Source organism: Tupaia chinensis, unplaced genomic scaffold (assembly GCF_000334495.1).
Source record: "Tupaia chinensis unplaced genomic scaffold, TupChi_1.0 Scaffold147003_1, whole genome shotgun sequence".
NCBI lineage: Eukaryota > Metazoa > Chordata > Mammalia > Scandentia > Tupaiidae > Tupaia > Tupaia belangeri.
Window position 1 is genome coordinate 1138688 of NW_006206856.1, and position 17840 is coordinate 1156527.

General features: G+C 41.6%; 1 protein-coding gene across 1 annotated transcript in view; it reads left to right on the plus strand.

Moving 5' to 3' along the window:
* The window catches only part of PBRM1 (polybromo 1), a gene marked incomplete in the record, with an annotated part of 95642 nt that overhangs the window by 52027 nt on the left and 25775 nt on the right, over positions 1-17840 (plus strand). Inside the window, 6 exon segments of the mRNA XM_027768621.1 lie at positions 1-139; positions 5408-5619; positions 9069-9254; positions 10669-10826; positions 12504-12767; positions 15623-15768. Of these exon segments, the coding sequence (XP_027624422.1) occupies positions 1-139; positions 5408-5619; positions 9069-9254; positions 10669-10826; positions 12504-12767; positions 15623-15768 (1105 nt within the window).

Below are 17840 nucleotides of genomic sequence, written 5' to 3' on the forward strand. Positions count from 1 at the left end.
TGGATCCCAGCTTTCCTAACAAACCTCCACTTACCTTTGACATAATTAGGAAGAATGTTGAAAATAATCGCTACCGGCGGCTTGATTTATTTCAAGAACATATGTTTGAAGTATTGGAAAGGGCAAGAAGGATGAATCGGTATGTTTTCAAAGCCATTTCTATGTGAGGACATGTGATAGTTAATGCAAGACAGATGAAGAAATATTGCTTTGATGTTCTGTTTCATCTGAGGTACAGCATTACAGTTGTAGCATAGTATTCTAAATTCTTATTGGCCAGGTTTCTTTCTTTCTTTTCTTTTCTTCCTTCCTTCCTATCTTCCTTCCTTCTTTCTTTCTTTCTTTCTTTGAGAGGTTTTGCTATAGGGCTTATGTGCTTGCCAGAAAGACAGAGAGAAACAGAGAGACAGAAAGCAAAAAAATCACCCCCTGGGGTGGTGGCCACACCGCAATCCCTTCTTCTCCATTCTCCTCTTGGGATCTTGGGCACACACACAGGCACGCACACGCACCTGACGTGAGTTTAAGCCACTGGGCCCAGGACTCGAACCACGATCAACCACATGGGAGTCCAGCAACATAACCATTACACCAACTGCTGGTCCCAAGGGCTTCTATTTTTTAAATCTCCCATTTATTACTAAGAGTTTACTGCAGACATTAAATGTCCTAAAAGAAGCAATCAAATTTAAATCTACATCAAAATTAAACTTCCTTCTGATTTTGATCTTTATATGTATATTCGCTACATGACAGTAGCATACTCAGCTGTTAAATTTAATTCAGCAACTATAGTATATTTTCTATGTGGTCTTGTGGACATTTAGGGGAATTTAAAAAGTGAAAGATACATACTTTGCCTTCCTAGAGCTTACCTGTCATGCTGAAAGATACTCCCATAGGCAGTGTAAGTCCAGCTGGGGTTGGGAGAGGGTTTCTATCCCCATTAAGCATCCACCCTTTGTAAAGTACCATGCTAAGCACTTTATGTAGACAATCTGTAAACCTCATCATAGCCATTCTGTTTAAGGGGAACCTTCCCATCATGCACGTGAAGGACCAGGAGCACAAGCAGAGAGAAGTTACCTGATGTCACACAGCTAGGGAGCAGTGTGGTTTCTCTTGGTCTCTACGCAGAGGGCTGCATCCGAGCCGCCCCAGGATGCAGTCCGGGCGCACAGTGTGGGTGATAAACCTTAGCTCTGTGCTCTAACAGCTTGAAGTCTGATGGATGAGACAGGACTGTGCGTAGGAAAAATAAATCCAGACATGAGGCAATAGCTCACAACCTGGTAGCTAATTGACATAAGGAACTGTGGAGGCTGGAGGTCTCCTATGGAGGCCTAAGGCATCAGGGAGGAATGAGAGGGTGAGGGGGATTCAAATGACTAGGGGCAAGGCTATGTCAGATAAGGCAAGTGTTATGAGGAAAGGTGTACAGTTAGGAAATGAGTATGGTGTGCCCAAGAGATGGGGTGGAGTTGGCGCCAGGTTAAAGAGAATCCTGACTTACATGTTTAGGGCCTTATCCTTAGAGAGTAGGGACCGAAATGAGTAAAATGGTGTGTGTGTTGGGGGGGCGGGCATCTTGAAGTCATAATTTGTAGGAGTTAGTAATTTATTCAACAAATTTTTATTCACTGAATACAGTTAATGACCATATTATCGACGCATGAGATACACCCGTGTAGGAAACAGACAAATCTTACTCTTGTGGAGTCTAGACTTTAGTTCTTTGTTTTTCTCTTTTTTTTAGAGAGAGAGATTTTTGCTATAGGTCATGTGCATTTGCTGGACAGACAGGGAGAGACAGACAGAAAGCAAGAAATCACCCCCAAGGGGGATGGCCACCCCATAATTCCTTCTCCTCCATTCTCCTCTTAGGATTCTGGGCACGCACACACCTGTGCCCGACATGAGTTTTGAATTGCCAGATCTTGGACTCTAACCATGGTTGACCACATGAGAGTCCAGCAATGTAACCATTAACACCATGTGCTGGTCCCTAGACTTCCCTTTCTTTGTTGTTTTTGTTAAGAATTATTTTAACTTTATTGATTTATTTATTGATTGATTGAAAGGTTTTTGCTATAGGGTGCGTGCACTCTCCAGAAATACAGAGAGAGAGAGACAGAAAGTGAGAAATCCCACACACACACACACCCGGGGGGAATGGCCACACCGCAATCCCTTCTCCTCCATTCTCTTCTTGGGATCGCAGTTTGAGTCCTGGACCCAGTGGCTTAAAATTCTCGCCAGGTACATGCGTGTGTGTGTCCAAGATCCCAGGAGGAGAATGAAGGAGAAGGGACTGTGGTGTGGCCATTCTCCTTGGGGGTGCTTTCTCACTTTCTATCTCTGTCTCCAGCAAGCACACATGACCTATAGCAAAGTTCTCTCTCCTTTAAAAAAAAAAAAAAGAATCAATGGGGATGCTTTTGTTTAGTGAATGATAAACCACACCCTGATCTTCTGTATTGCCAGCAATGAAGGAGGCAGCCAGAAATACTAAGTTCATGAATTTAATGAGGTTCACAAGTCAGTAGATTTACCATGTTGATCTCTAAGAGTGTTTCCTGTCATCACCACTTACCCCTACCCACCACTGTTCCCCGGCATCTCACCCTGAAATAGAAGGAATCTAAGCAGTATGATGTAACAGAAGAAAAAAGGTCACTTAGGTGACCGTGGTTTGTCCAACAGCAGTATGCAGCACAACACTGACTTGGGCCAGTTAGCCACTGGTTTTCCTAACCTGCCAACTACTCCTAGATTAAATGCTCTCTTTTGTACGTAAGAAAGACCTGTTGGGGGCCAGCAGGTAGCATAATGGTTAAGGTGCTGTCTGACCATGGTTCGAATCCCAGATCCGGCAACCTGATACTATGCCAGGCACATGTGCGTGTATGCCTAAAATCCTAAAAGAATGGAGGAGAAGGGATTGTAGGGTAGCCATCCCCCCTAGGGGGTGATTTCTTTCTTTCTTTCTCTCTCTTTCTCTTTCTTTGTGTCTCTGGTGAGCCCACTTGCCCTATCGCAAAAATCTCTCAAAAAAAAAAAAGCAGGACCTGTGGGAGGACAAGGACATGGACAGCATCAAGAGCCCCTTATCTTAACCATTTCCTTTTGCTGGCTGCCTAGGAACAGATTACCTACCAGTTGAGCAGAATTAGAGTTAGGGTTTTTTCCATGTTGAGTTTTTATTTTTGTACATTCAGTGAATACCTGGCCTCTTAGATTAACAAAACCCTTATAGCACATTGAATAGACAGAGTAATAAAGGGTATCTCAGGTATGTACGTTTGTATGTATTTAAAGATAGTGTCTCAGGAGCCAGCAGGTGGTATGGTAGGGAAGGCACTTGACTCCCACACGGCTGACTATGGTCGAGTCCCGGTCCCAGTGTCTTGAAACTCACACCACGCACATGTGGTGCATGTCCAAGGACAGAGAAAGGATTGTGGCATGACCATCCCCTCTGGGGAGTGATTTTTCACTTTCCTTCTCTCTTTCTCTCTCTAGTGAGCACATACACTCTGTAACAAAAATCTTAAAAATAAAGGGTCTCATTCTGTCATAGTGTCACAGTCGTCCTGCTTCAGTCTCCCGGAGTCTTTGGAATTATGGGAGCATAGCACCACACCAACCTGTAGGTTGGACCAGTAATCAAAGCTGAACCTCCCCTGTGGTCTCGCTTGTAGAACATAATGTCTTAACAGCACACCACAGTTGGGCCACAGGTCTTCCAGACATAAAGGAGCCATGTGACATGATAGGATTCTGAATCTCTTACTGTCACATAGATTTACCAAGAGTGTTTTCATTTTTAGATTTATACTTAAAAGCTATTATAAAATAAACATTAATTTTAAGCAAACAGACATCAGATACTTCTCTTCTGGAAATAACCACCAAAGTAGTATCTTAGGGGGGTATATTCTTCCCTTGGTAAGTTTTTATTTTTATTGTTTTTCTGCAAATATTAGCCTTTCTGTAACTTCAAAGGATATTGAAAACCTTCCCATGGGGCCGGCAGGTAAATGGTGGTTAATGGTGCTGGACTCCCACATCGCCAACTGTGGTTCGAGTCCCGGACCTGGCAGCTTGCTTTCTCACTTACTCTGTCCCTCTCAAGTCAAATTTAAATAAATAAATAAAGTTAAATAATTCTTAAAAAAATTTTTTCACCCAGAAATATCCTAACTTTTAGGTTATTGGCAGTGTGTTTAATTCAGTGGCTTGCCAGTTCACCTTTACTGGGGGAGGGTAAACATTCTGGAAGCCTTGCTGGAATCTGATGCCCTAGGTCATGTGTCAGCGTGACATGTTGCACCTGCCATACCCAACTGGATGTCTCCATAATTGCTAATGACATTTGTCTGTGGTTGGTCTTATGAATTATTTTTAGACCCTGGTATTAGTTATATTTAAGCTAGGCTGGCTCTACCGCCTAGTGGTTAAGGCAGATGGATCCCACATGACCAATGACAATGGTTTGAGTCCTAGACTCAGCAGCTTGAGAAACATGCTGGGTGCATATATACATGCCCAACATCCTGAAAGGAGGTAGAAAAGAAGAAGGAATTGTGGCATGGCTATTACCCATGAGAGGTGCTTTCTCCTCTTCCTCTCTGTCTCTCATGAAAGCACATACACTCTCTAGCAAAAATAAATAAATAGAAGAATAATTCTATTTATGCCTTGCTCAGAGCACCGTAGATTTGAGATAGTAATAAATTTCTTCCAGACTAAATTCAGAAGTTTTATTTTGTCCAGTTCCCTTATTTTATAAATGAGGAAAGAGGCTCAGAAAAGTTGTAAATATGACACAGGTGGTCTGTTCCCTTCTTTCACTATGTTGCTGATTCTCCAGAATCACATAGTATTTCTTGGAAACTAAAATGAACACTAAGCCTGAGGCCTGTAACCATAAAAGAATACCCCTGTGGCTTTTCACTTTAGGTTCAAATGTTCACTGAGTCTTACCGGTCTGGGCAGACATGATGCAGTACAAAAAGAAGACAGTGGACATGAATCTTGTGTTACCAGTTAATTAACGTGTTGGCTCACGATGCAGAGAGAGGGACGAGGTGTGGGCCTTAGTACTGCCCTTGGTTCTAGCAGCCACCTTTGGTTGCCAGAATCGGGGAATGTGAATGTACCTTGTGTCTCTGAGCAGAAACGCAGGAGGCCTTCCCTGTCACACGAGCTGTGCAAGCATTAAGCCTGGAGGGCAAGGAGACGTGGACATAGGCTCACCCTGGTGAAATGACATCTCAGATTCTGCTTTAACAAACCTCAGACAGATAAATTATGTATTATGGGAGCTTTTCATAGAATTTAACAGAGTCAAGGTATTTAAAAGAAGCAGCTTGTATGTCAACGGATATTCTTGACGCCGTTATAGGACAGATTCTGAAATATATGAAGATGCCGTGGAGCTTCAGCAGTTTTTTATTAAAATTCGTGATGAACTCTGCAAAAATGGAGAGATCCTTCTTTCACCAGCGCTCAGCTATACCACAAAACATTTGCATAATGATGTGGAGAAAGAGAAAAAGGAAAAATTACCAAAAGAGATAGAAGAAGATAAACAAAAACGAGAAGAAGAAAAAAGAGGTTGGTTTCTTTCCATTTTATTAAATATAAAGAAATAGTATACATTGTTATAACTGGTCTTGTAGTTAGTTACCTGTGAAGAAGAGTCCTGTCTGTGTGAACGAAAACTCAGGGTGTTGACTATTTCATAGTAGAGGGATAAAATGGAAATGTTTTCATCATTATCAATTCATCAGACTGGAAAAATAGATATTCCAAGAGTAGAGTCAGTTAATTCACGGATATAGTAACTTAATGCCTCTGCTTATTGTGAGGTCACAAAAACCTAAGGGTGGACCAGCCAGTGGAGTGGTGGGTAGGGGCACTTCATGACCAATGACAATGGTTTGAGTCCTAGACTCAGCAGCTTGAGAAACATGCTGGGTGCATATATACATGCCCAACATCCTGAAAGGAGGTAGAAAAGAAGAAGGAATTGTGGCATGGCTATTACCCATGAGAGGTGCTTTCTCCTCTTCCTCTCTGTCTCTCATGAAAGCACATACACTCTCTAGCAAAAATAAATAAATAGAAGAATAATTCTATTTATGCCTTGCTCAGAGCACCGTAGATTTGAGATAGTAATAAATTTCTTCCAGACTAAATTCAGAAGTTTTATTTTGTCCAGTTCCCTTATTTTATAAATGAGGAAAGAGGCTCAGAAAAGTTGTAAATATGACACAGGTGGTCTGTTCCCTTCTTTCACTATGTTGCTGATTCTCCAGAATCACATAGTATTTCTTGGAAACTAAAATGAACACTAAGCCTGAGGCCTGTAACCATAAAAGAATACCCCTGTGGCTTTTCACTTTAGGTTCAAATGTTCACTGAGTCTTACCGGTCTGGGCAGACATGATGCAGTACAAAAAGAAGACAGTGGACATGAATCTTGTGTTACCAGTTAATTAACGTGTTGGCTCACGATGCAGAGAGAGGGACGAGGTGTGGGCCTTAGTACTGCCCTTGGTTCTAGCAGCCACCTTTGGTTGCCAGAATCGGGGAATGTGAATGTACCTTGTGTCTCTGAGCAGAAACGCAGGAGGCCTTCCCTGTCACACGAGCTGTGCAAGCATTAAGCCTGGAGGGCAAGGAGACGTGGACATAGGCTCACCCTGGTGAAATGACATCTCAGATTCTGCTTTAACAAACCTCAGACAGATAAATTATGTATTATGGGAGCTTTTCATAGAATTTAACAGAGTCAAGGTATTTAAAAGAAGCAGCTTGTATGTCAACGGATATTCTTGACGCCGTTATAGGACAGATTCTGAAATATATGAAGATGCCGTGGAGCTTCAGCAGTTTTTTATTAAAATTCGTGATGAACTCTGCAAAAATGGAGAGATCCTTCTTTCACCAGCGCTCAGCTATACCACAAAACATTTGCATAATGATGTGGAGAAAGAGAAAAAGGAAAAATTACCAAAAGAGATAGAAGAAGATAAACAAAAACGAGAAGAAGAAAAAAGAGGTTGGTTTCTTTCCATTTTATTAAATATAAAGAAATAGTATACATTGTTATAACTGGTCTTGTAGTTAGTTACCTGTGAAGAAGAGTCCTGTCTGTGTGAACGAAAACTCAGGGTGTTGACTATTTCATAGTAGAGGGATAAAATGGAAATGTTTTCATCATTATCAATTCATCAGACTGGAAAAATAGATATTCCAAGAGTAGAGTCAGTTAATTCACGGATATAGTAACTTAATGCCTCTGCTTATTGTGAGGTCACAAAAACCTAAGGGTGGACCAGCCAGTGGAGTGGTGGTCAGAATGTCTGGATTCCACATAGTTGGCTGTGCAGTTTGAGTCTCCAAGCAGGCAGCTTGAAAAACACACTGAGCACATGTGCATGTGTGCCCACAGTCCTGAAGTGGGGGAGAAATGAAGGAGAAGGGATTGTGGTATGGCCATCCCCAATGGGGTTGCTTTCTCACTTTCCCTGCTCCCTGGCAAATGAAACTATCATAACTAACTAACTAAACAAATAAAAATACATTTAAAATTTTTTCCAAAAGAGTAATTTAAAAAAGAACAGAATTGGGACCAGCAGGTAGCGTGGTGGTTAAGGTGCTGGACACTCCCACATGGCCGACCATGGTTCAAGTCCTGGACCTGGTGTCTTGCTTTCTCACTTTCCTCTTTCTCTCTGTGTGTCTCTTTCTGGTCAAATTAAAATAAATGAATGAATAAATAAATTGAATAAAATAATTCTTTAAAAAAAAAAGAACAGAATAGAAAATGAACATTCACAGAACAAAATACTAATTGAACATTTAAAGTATGATGGCTATAGCACATAATGAGAAGTAGTAGTCACAAATCATATATCTGGTAAGGGTCTAGTATCCAGAATATATAACGAATTAATACAGCTAGGAGGGGACCAGCAGGTGGTGTGGTGGTTAAGACACTGGACATTCCCACATGGTCAACCATGGTTCGAGTCCCGGACCTGGTGGTTTGCTTTCTCACTTTCTCGCTTTCTCACTCTCTTTCTCTCTGTGTGTCTCTCTCTGGTCAAGTTGAAATAAATGAATGAATACATAAAATTAAATAAATAATTCTTTAAAAAAAATAATAATACAGTTCAACTAAAAGAAAACAAGCCAAAACAAGAAAAAACAAAGGGTCTAATGAAGAAAAACAATCTTCCTAATTATATATGCTCATATAGTCCTCCTGTAATACAGAAAGGCATAAAAAAGAAAAGTGACTCGTTAATCACATAATCCTAGAAATAATCCCTGATGCACTTTCTCTCTATCTTAATGTTTTTGAAATATACTTTTTCCTGTTATTACATGGATATGAAGCAATTAATGGAATTAAGACTGAGAAAATATGAATTGTGTATGACATACTAGAAACTATATATATGTATACATATATATATGTAACATATACTTAATATGTCATAAATGTTCCTCCTGAGATTACATGTTCCTTGCTTTTCAAACAATAATTTATTTTATTAATTTTTTTTTTTGGAGAGGTTTTCGTTATAGGGCGCATGAGCTCACCAGACAGAGAGACAGAAAGCGAGAAATCACCCCCCTCGGGGGATGGCCACGCCTCAATCCCTTCTCCATTCTCCTCTTGGGATCTTAGGCATGCACACACATGCGCCCGGTGTGTTTTAAGCCACCGGGTCCAGGACTCGAACCGTGGTCGACTACATGGGAGTCCAGTGACATAGCCATTACGCTAACTGCTGGTCCCAACCCTTTGTTTAGTTATGTATTTATTTAAATTAATGATAATCAGTTGTAACTCAAAAATATAATTTTGGGTACAGGCTTTTGGGAATATGAAGACCATACTCTTTTTTCAGAATTCTGCTTTTAAAGATCACAACAAGACATAAATATGTAATATCTTAGTGTTTGAATCCTACATCTGATTCCAGCATCCCTTTAGTAGTAAGTACCTTTTTCTTTTCTTTTCTGTTTTTGGTTTGTTTTAACCTAAGAAGCTGAAAAGAGCGAAGATTCCTCAGGTGCTGCCGGCCTCTCTGGTTTGCATCGCACCTACAGCCAGGACTGCAGCTTCAGGAACAGCATGTACCACGTGGGAGACTACGTCTATGTGGAGCCGGCTGAGGCCACTCTACAGCCACATATCGTCTGCATTGAGAGGCTGTGGGAAGATTCAGCTGGTAGGTATATTTTAAGTCAAAGGAGAGTTGGGCGGGATGTGACTGTTTTACTTTTCCTCGTCTCTCAGGGAAGAGTTTAAATCAGACTTTTTATGTGCCTTCCAAAAAATAGTTATCCTATTATATCAATCAACAGCTTTTCAGCATGTCAATAAATATAATTAAGCACTCACTATGTGAAAGAGAATTTTCCACTCTTGGGCAGTGTCAAGTTGAGTCAAAAGAAATACAGCTTCCTGAAGTCTAGTTGAAATTCATTCATTAAACTGATACTTATTAAAAACATACTTTGGGGACCAGCAGATGGCGTAATGGTTACATTGTTGGACTCATAGTCCACTGCTGTTTGAGTCCTGGTCCCAGCAGCTTCAAACTCACAGTGGCACATATGCATGCATGCCTAAAATCCCAAGAGAAGAATGAAGGAGAAGGGGTTGTGGCATGGCCATCCCTCCATGGTTTCTTCTGTCTCTCATGTCTCTCTGTCTCTGCTGAGCACACACACCCTCTAGCAAAAATCTCTCTGAAAAAAAAAAACAAAAAACAAAAAAACCTTTGAGCCAAACTTTATGTAAGATGGCAGATATTCAGAAGAACAAAAGGCTCAGTTTTTTCCCCTGGGGAAAAGAAGATCATAAATAAAAAAGGAGGTATCATAGAGAGCCATGTACCTTGGCTTAGAATTTGTTTTTGAAAAGGCTTGCTAGAAGAAATGCCTTTGAGTCGAGACATGGAGAATGAATAGAAGTTAGGGAAGCCAAAAATCAGATGAAAATGTGATCTGGACAGTCCAGTTCTGTGAGCTGTCTGTGATGGGGAGCATCTGTGGTGTCCTCCCCTCTGTGCTGGATGCGTCGTCTTTCATACCTGTGTTCTTACTAACGCTCACCGCTGTCAGTGCCTGCCTTTCTCGACGGTATTATCCATCTATTCGTATGCAGGGAAAGTAGCACTATTTTAGGCCTTACTACACTTAATTACTTTAAAGTATTATTTAAGATAATTATTTTAAGAAATTGTGACTTAAAATGCGTAGTGCTGGGAACCAGCAGTTAGCGTAATGGCTATGTCGCTGGATTCCCACGTAGTTGACCGCGGTTCGTGTCCCGGACCCGGTGGCTTAAAACTCACGCCGGGCGCGTGTGCATGCGTGCCCAAGATCCCGAGAGGAGAATGGAGGAGAAGGGATTGCAGCGTGACCATCCCCCCTGGGGGGTGATTTCTCGCTTTCTGTCTCTATGTCTCTCTCTGTCTGTCTGGCGAGCGCACGCGCCCTACAGTGAAAATCTCTCCAAAAAAAAAAAATGCGTAGTGCTAGTTTCCTGATGGTTTGATAGATTATTTCCTAATTTTGTGGAAAATGTATGATGTCAGTTAATGATGATTCTCTTTCTCTGTTGTTGGGCTTTTTTAGGTGAAAAATGGTTGTATGGCTGTTGGTTTTATCGGCCAAATGAAACATTCCACCTGGCTACACGAAAATTTCTAGAAAAAGAAGTTTTTAAGAGTGATTATTATAACAAAGTTCCTGTTAGTAAAATTCTAGGCAAATGTGTGGTCATGTTTGTCAAGGTAAGAAACTGATTAGTCCCAAAAGTGTCGCTCATTCTCTCAGAATAGTTTTAAGATGCAAGAGTCAATGTTTATAAAAATAGAAAGCCTGTTTTAAATTGTTTGTGTTTTTTTTTTTTTTAAGCAGTGCCCATATAGCTGTATGTAAAGATTTGGGAAGAAATTAGCCTGAACATGGTTGTAAAAGGCCATTTGCTCACACTGTTTTAGCATGTGCTGATAGTGTACATTTTTGTATAGTACCAGGCTACGATTTCTTCTCCTTCCATTAGCTAGAAACATAGAGTAAGAGAAACAGAGAGAGATAGGCACCCCAGCAGGATCCGTCACCCTAGTCACTCCCAGCTCCACCCATCCCCAGATCACGAGCATGCCTGGTGTATCCAGAGAAGTCCAGACACGAACCTGGAACCTTCTGATGCAGTTCAGCCTCTCAGAGTATCGTGTTACCACCACAGCACCATCTGGCCCTAGGCTGATTTATAAGAATGATGTTTCCTGAAAGATAATTATTAAAAATTGTCAGTGTGGGTACCAGCTCTGTATTCTAGTAGTTAAGGAAGCCAGATCCTACATGGCCAACCACAGTTCAAATCCTGGCCCCCATGGCTTGAAAAACATGCTGGAATGTGTGCATGTGTGCTCCAAATCCTGACAAAGTAGAGGAGAAGGGATTGTGGTATGATGCACCCCATTGCAAGATTGCAAGTCTTTTCTTCTCTCTCTTTCTCTGGTGAGCCACATGCACCTTCTAGCAATGTGTGTGTGTGTGTGTGTGTGTGTGTGTGTGTAGGGTCAACAGGTGGCACAGAGGATAAGGTCCTGGATTCCACATGACCATCTGTGTGGTTTGAATCCTGAACCTGGCAGCTTGAAAATCACACTGATGCATATGCATGTCCAAAATCCTGAGAGGAGACTGAGGAGAAAGGATTGCAGCATGGATATCCCCCTGGGTAGAGACTTCTCACTTTCCCGTTCTCTCTCTGTCTCTGGCAAGCAAAAAAAAAACAAGAACAAAAAAACACACTTTTACGTATGCATATAAATTATGAGTTTGATTTTTAGATATTAATGTGGATCTTTTCTATCTTGTATAGGCACGTGAACCCCATCCAAAGCTTTAAGGAACATTATAACTACATGAAATATGAATACATTTTCAAAGGGCAACTTGTGAGCTAAATGGAACTGCGTAGTTATAAGTTAGGGGTGCGGTTTTTTTTTTTTTTTTGGAGGGGTTTTTTGCTATAGGGCGCATGCGCTCACCAGAAAGACAGAGAAACAGAGAGACAGAAAGCAAGAAATCACCCTCGAGGGGATGGCCACACCGCAATCCCTTCTTCTCCATTCCCCTCTTGGGATCTTGGGCACACGCGCACATGTGCCCAGCGTGAGTTTAAGCCACCAGGTCCAGAACTCAAACCATGGTCGACTACATTGGAGGCCACCAACATCCCCATTACACCAATTGCTGGTCCCAGGGTTGTGTATTTAATAAATCCATTTTGTAGCCAAAGAAGTACTCCAAGATCTCCAGCCATTTACCATTATTGTCAATTGGTCATAGGTCTTAACAATTTAACTTTTGTTTGGTTGGTTGGTATTTGCTTTTGGTTTTTTGTTTCATTGGTCTTCTGAAAGTTCACCTAACTTGTTTTGTTCCTCTGCCTCTAGGAATACTTTAAATTATGTCCAGAAAACTTTCGCGATGAAGATGTTTTTGTCTGTGAATCACGATATTCTGCCAAAACCAAATCTTTTAAGAAGATTAAACTGTGGACCATGCCCATCAGCTCAGTTAGATTTGTCCCTCGGGATGTGCCTCTGCCTGTCGTCCGAGTGGCCTCTGTATTTGCAAATGCAGACAAAGTCGATGATGAGAAGAATACAGACAACTCAGAGGAAAGTCGAGCTGGAGACAGTTTTAACTTGGAAAAGGTATATAACTAATAGCCATACAGGAAAGAATTTTACTTCTCAAAATATCATTCCAGAAAATGAAATATTCAAACTCAGAAAAAAGAGCAATAATATAAAAACCTTAGCCAAATGAAGAAGGAAAGTTAGTACAAAGGAAAGAAATACATTAATACTTAGAAAACAGAATAGTAAAATTAGAAAGTAAATTGAAAAGTGAATCTGAGAGCTAACTCTTTGACAGGTCTAATGATACACAGTAGCAACTATCCTAATAAAAGAAAAAGGAAGGGGTTATTCTAAGCTCAGACACAAAATATGGAAGAAATTTAAAAACTGCACATTTCTGCTAATAAATATGAAAACCTGAATAAAATGAATAACTTTCTTAGATAGCGCAGTGAAATCAAGAAGGATGTCACTTGTAAGTGGATAGCAACATAAAGAAATTGAAAGAGCAATGAGGTCAAATATGGCCATGGGTGAATTCTTCCAGCCCTTTAAAGGACCTCTGATTGTAAGGCTGTGTGAACTTAAAGCGCATGGAGAGCAAAGAAATTTTCCAGATCATTTTACAAAGCCAGAGTAATCTTGAGCCCACAACCTGATAAAAATAAAAAACTCTCTGGGGAGCGCACGCGCCCTATAGCAAAAAACTCTCCCCCCAAAAAGAAGCACAATTTGTCAGATAATGCAAGGGGGGCAATTAGCTGAAGAACTTTTGGAAACAGAAAATTGAATAAGCAGAAATGTCGAAATCCACATGCGAATCTGGCCACAGCAGTTAGGTGCTGACCCATATGGGACCAGCTGTGTCACTGCTGCACCACTATCAGGCACCTCCAGGAGCGCTTCCTTTTTTATTTTATTTTTTTTTTTTGAGAAGTTTTTGCTGTAGGGCGCGTGCACCGCCAGAAAGACAGAGAGAGACAGAGAGACAGAAAGCGCGAAATCACCCCACAGGGGGCATGGCTATTCCGCAGTCCTTTCTCCTCCATTCTCCTCTCAGGATCTTGGGCATGCACGCACATGCACCTGGCGTGAGTTTAAGCCACTGGGTCCGGGACTCGAACTGCAGTCAACTATGTGGGAGTCCAGCAACATAGTCATTACGCTGACTGCTGGTCCCAAGAATCAGTGTTTATTAAGTAGTTTTATTTAGTGGCTTTTTTAAAGTTAGTCATTGTTTTGTGTATCTCAGCATGGACTGTCCTTGTAAGCTTCTGTAACAGTCCCACATGGTAGGCACACTGTCATTATTTTCTTTTCACAGATGAAAACACTAAGGCCCAAGAGATCATATAATTTGCTCAGTGTCACAGTAGATGGTGGACCCTGTAATGTATTCAACATCAGTATGCATGTGTATTTATTGAGTATAAATGTTTTGTTTTTGAGAGATTTTTTTGCTATAGAGTACATGTACTTGCTGGAGAGACAGAAAGCGAGAAATCACTTCCCAGGAGGGATGGCCATGCTGTAATCTCTTCATTCTCCTCTCAGGATCTTGGGCATGAATGCACATGCGCTCGGTGTGAGTTTCAAGCTGCGAAGTCCAATTCTTTTTTTTTTGGAGAGATTTTCACTATAGGGCGCATGCACTCGCCAGACAGAGAGAGAGACATAGAGACAGAAAGCAAGAAATCACCCCCGGGGGGATGGTCATGCCGCAATCCCTTCTCCTCCATTCTCCTCTCGGACTCTTGGGCACCCACACACACGCGCCCAGCATGAGTTTTAAGCCACCGGGTCCAGGACGCAAACCATGGTCAACTACGTGGGAGTCCAGCGACATAGCCATTACGCTAACTGCTGGTTCCCTGAAGTCCAATTCTTGAACTGTGGTCAACTGAGTGGGTGTATAGTGACATAACCATTACACCATCTGCTCATCCCGGTTACTAATTTTTTTAGAGAGATTTTTGCTATTCAGCGTGTGCATTCACCTGGAGAGTCAGAGACACAGAAAGCAAGAAATTACCCCCCAGGAGGGATGACCACACTGTAATCCCTTCTCCATTCTCCTCTCAGATTTTGGGCATGCACGGATATGAGTTGTAAGCTGCCGGTCCAAGAATCAAACCACGGTTGACTACGTGGGAGTCCAGCAACATAACCATTACACTATCTGCTGGTCCCACCTATGTGTATTTATGGCACAGAGGCTGTGCTATATTGTTCTGTGTTGGAATAAATAAAAATAGTAAACATTTTGTTAAGAAATTAAGGGAACTGGATCAATGTGGTAAAGGGAAAGCTTCTATAGAGCTTGCCTCATTTACAATAACTCACAAATAAGCTGCTTCTGAATGTGGATAAGTTCTCTGGTGTTTTTTTCCTAAAGGCTAGGGGAGAGGGAATATAAAAGTATCTTGTGATTATATTATGAAAATTAGGGACCAGCAGTTGGCGTAATGGCTATGTCGCTGGACTCCCATGTAGTCGACCGCAGTTCCAGTCCTGAACTTGGTGGCTTAAATTCACACTGGACACATGTGTGTGCATGTCCAAGATCCTGGGAGAAGAATGGAGGAGAAGGGATTGCAGTGTGGCCATCCCCGCTGGGGTTGATTTCTCGTTTTCTGTCTTTGTCTCTCTTTTTCTGGCGAGCACACGCACCCTATAGCAAAAGCCTCTCCAAAATAGTTAATTAATTAATTAATTAACCAGAAATTTAAGATAGCTACAATACTTAATAAGTCTTAGTTTGATTTAAACAGATTTTTTTTGGTTTCTTAAACCTTCAATAAAGCTTCTATTTCTGTTATTTTTTTTCTTTTAAGTTAACGTGAAGGAAAATCTGCTTTCCTTTCTTACCTTTTCTGTCTACTCCTCAGTTGTCCACTGCCTTTTTCAGCCAGTTTCCTTTACCACAGGAAAAAGAAGATGTCCCTGTGGAAGTATCCAATGGTGAACCAGGGTGCCACTACTTTGAGCAGCTCCGCTACAATGACATGTGGCTGAAGGTTGGCGACTGTGTCTTCATCAAGTCCCATGGCCTTGTGCGTCCTCGCGTGGGCAGGTAAGTGTCACTGAAGTAGGGAAAACACAGGTGGATCTGAGAGATTCAGAGCCAGAAGAAACTCATCAGTCAGGATGAAGACAAAAGTCCCTCCCCTAGCAACTGCCCCAGCCTCCTGTCATACCATATTTCCTCTGCTTTCACTTCTAACCACACTCTCTTGTGTAATTTCCTTTCCTGGGCTCTTTTTTTATTCCCCTTTCTTTCACCACCTGCTCAACTGTCAGCTCAGAAATCTCTCTTTTCCCTTCACCTGGTAAGCTTCTTTAACTTAAATTTGAAATGTCGCACCTTAAGGAAGGCTTGTTCCTGCAGACTGGGTTAAGTCTCTGATGCTCTCAGAGCTCCACATATTTTCTTTTTCTTTCTTATTTGAATGTTATTTATTTATTTCTTCCACATGACAGAGAGAAATACAGGCACTCCCAGCAGTGCCCTTGCACCCAGTCCACCCCCAGCCTAAGGCAGCCTGAATCACAGCAGGCACACGTGTTCAGGGATGTCCCAGGATACAAACCCAGGACCTTTCTTTCCCATGTATGTCTATTACCACTGCCCTACCACCCAGTCCCTACAACATACATTTCTTCTCCTGATAGCATGTATCACATGTTGATGTTTATTATGTGAGTTTCCACATGAAGTATGATTGGACGGTAAAAACCTGTAAAGGGGTCATAGTAGAGGATGGCAGATAACCTCAGTTGGTTTCTGGAGGTCTTGGTTTAAGTCCCAGTTCTGCTAGTTGAGTGTCCTCAGGCAAATGTTTTACCTCTTTGGGCTTCACTTTGTTGTCATGTTTGTTATTCAGTAAGCATTTGTTATACCTACTATTTGTTAGGCTCTTAGGACACATTGGTGAATGAAGTAAACAAATATTCTTAGTCTTCTAGAACTTTATTACAGTGGGAAGGCAAGCAGTAAACATCTGAGAGACCAGCAAGAAGTGTGGTGCTGCATTCGCACATGGCCAACTCTGCAGTTCAAGTCCTGTACCTAGTAGCTTGAAAATCACACTGGGTGTGTGCATGTATACTCAAAATCCCAAGAGGAGAAGGGATTGCAGTGTGTCCATCCCCCTTGAGGGAGTGATTTATTACTTTCCCTCTGTCTCTCTCTGGCAAGTGCCTACACCCTGTAGCAAAAACCTAAAAAAAAAAAAATCTTGAATAAGCAAAAGGTGTAGTATATTAGATCATGATACATGCTATAGAAAAAAATAGTTTAGGGCAAGGGGAGTCAAGGTCCCATGAGGGGAGCAGAGAAGGTAATCTGTGTAGGCCTCACTAAGAAGCTGTTAGTGGAGCCAACATTGAAGAAACTAGAGAGTGAATAATATGAATATTCAGGGAGAAACATTCTAGACAGAGGAAACAACCAGTATAAAGACCTAATAAAGAAATATACTAGGTCTGTTGAAACCAGCAGTTTGTTCCTAGGGGAGTAAGTCATGTGTGAGTTTGGTGGGACAGAGGGCCAGGTGACGGTTGCAGATCAGATAGGGCCTTAGAGGCCATTAGAGTGACTAGGACTTTAACAAAGTTGGAATGCCACTTGATTGTTTCAGGCACAGAAATCATATTTGACAAGGCTTAAGAGTTGCTGTGTCCCACATGACTAAACGAATGCATGCCTGATGGGGGGCTGCCGTGAATTAGAGAATAAACATAAAAATAAACACACAAAGACACACATGTAGAGAAAAGCAGAGATCGGGTGATCCTGACTCATCTTGATGGAGGCAGCCATAGCCCCAAACTGGTGCCAGGTTTATTCTTTTAAAGAGCAGAAAATGGAGGGAGCGGAAGTAGAATGCAAAGCCAGTTGTTTTTAGATGTAAATTGGCTGAAGATGCAAAGTCACCAGGCTTCATGTAGTCCTATGTAAGTTTTTTCTAATCTTCTTGGGCCAATTCTGATTAAGACATGTGGCTTCCTTTAACCTGATACTGCTCTGCAGTTTTGGAAACACAGGTAGCTAGCATATTCACATGTTAATGGCATTCATTGCCCTGCAAATGCCACATTTCTGCATGTGTCTAAAGGTTGCCATGTTTGCTCTCATTGACCACT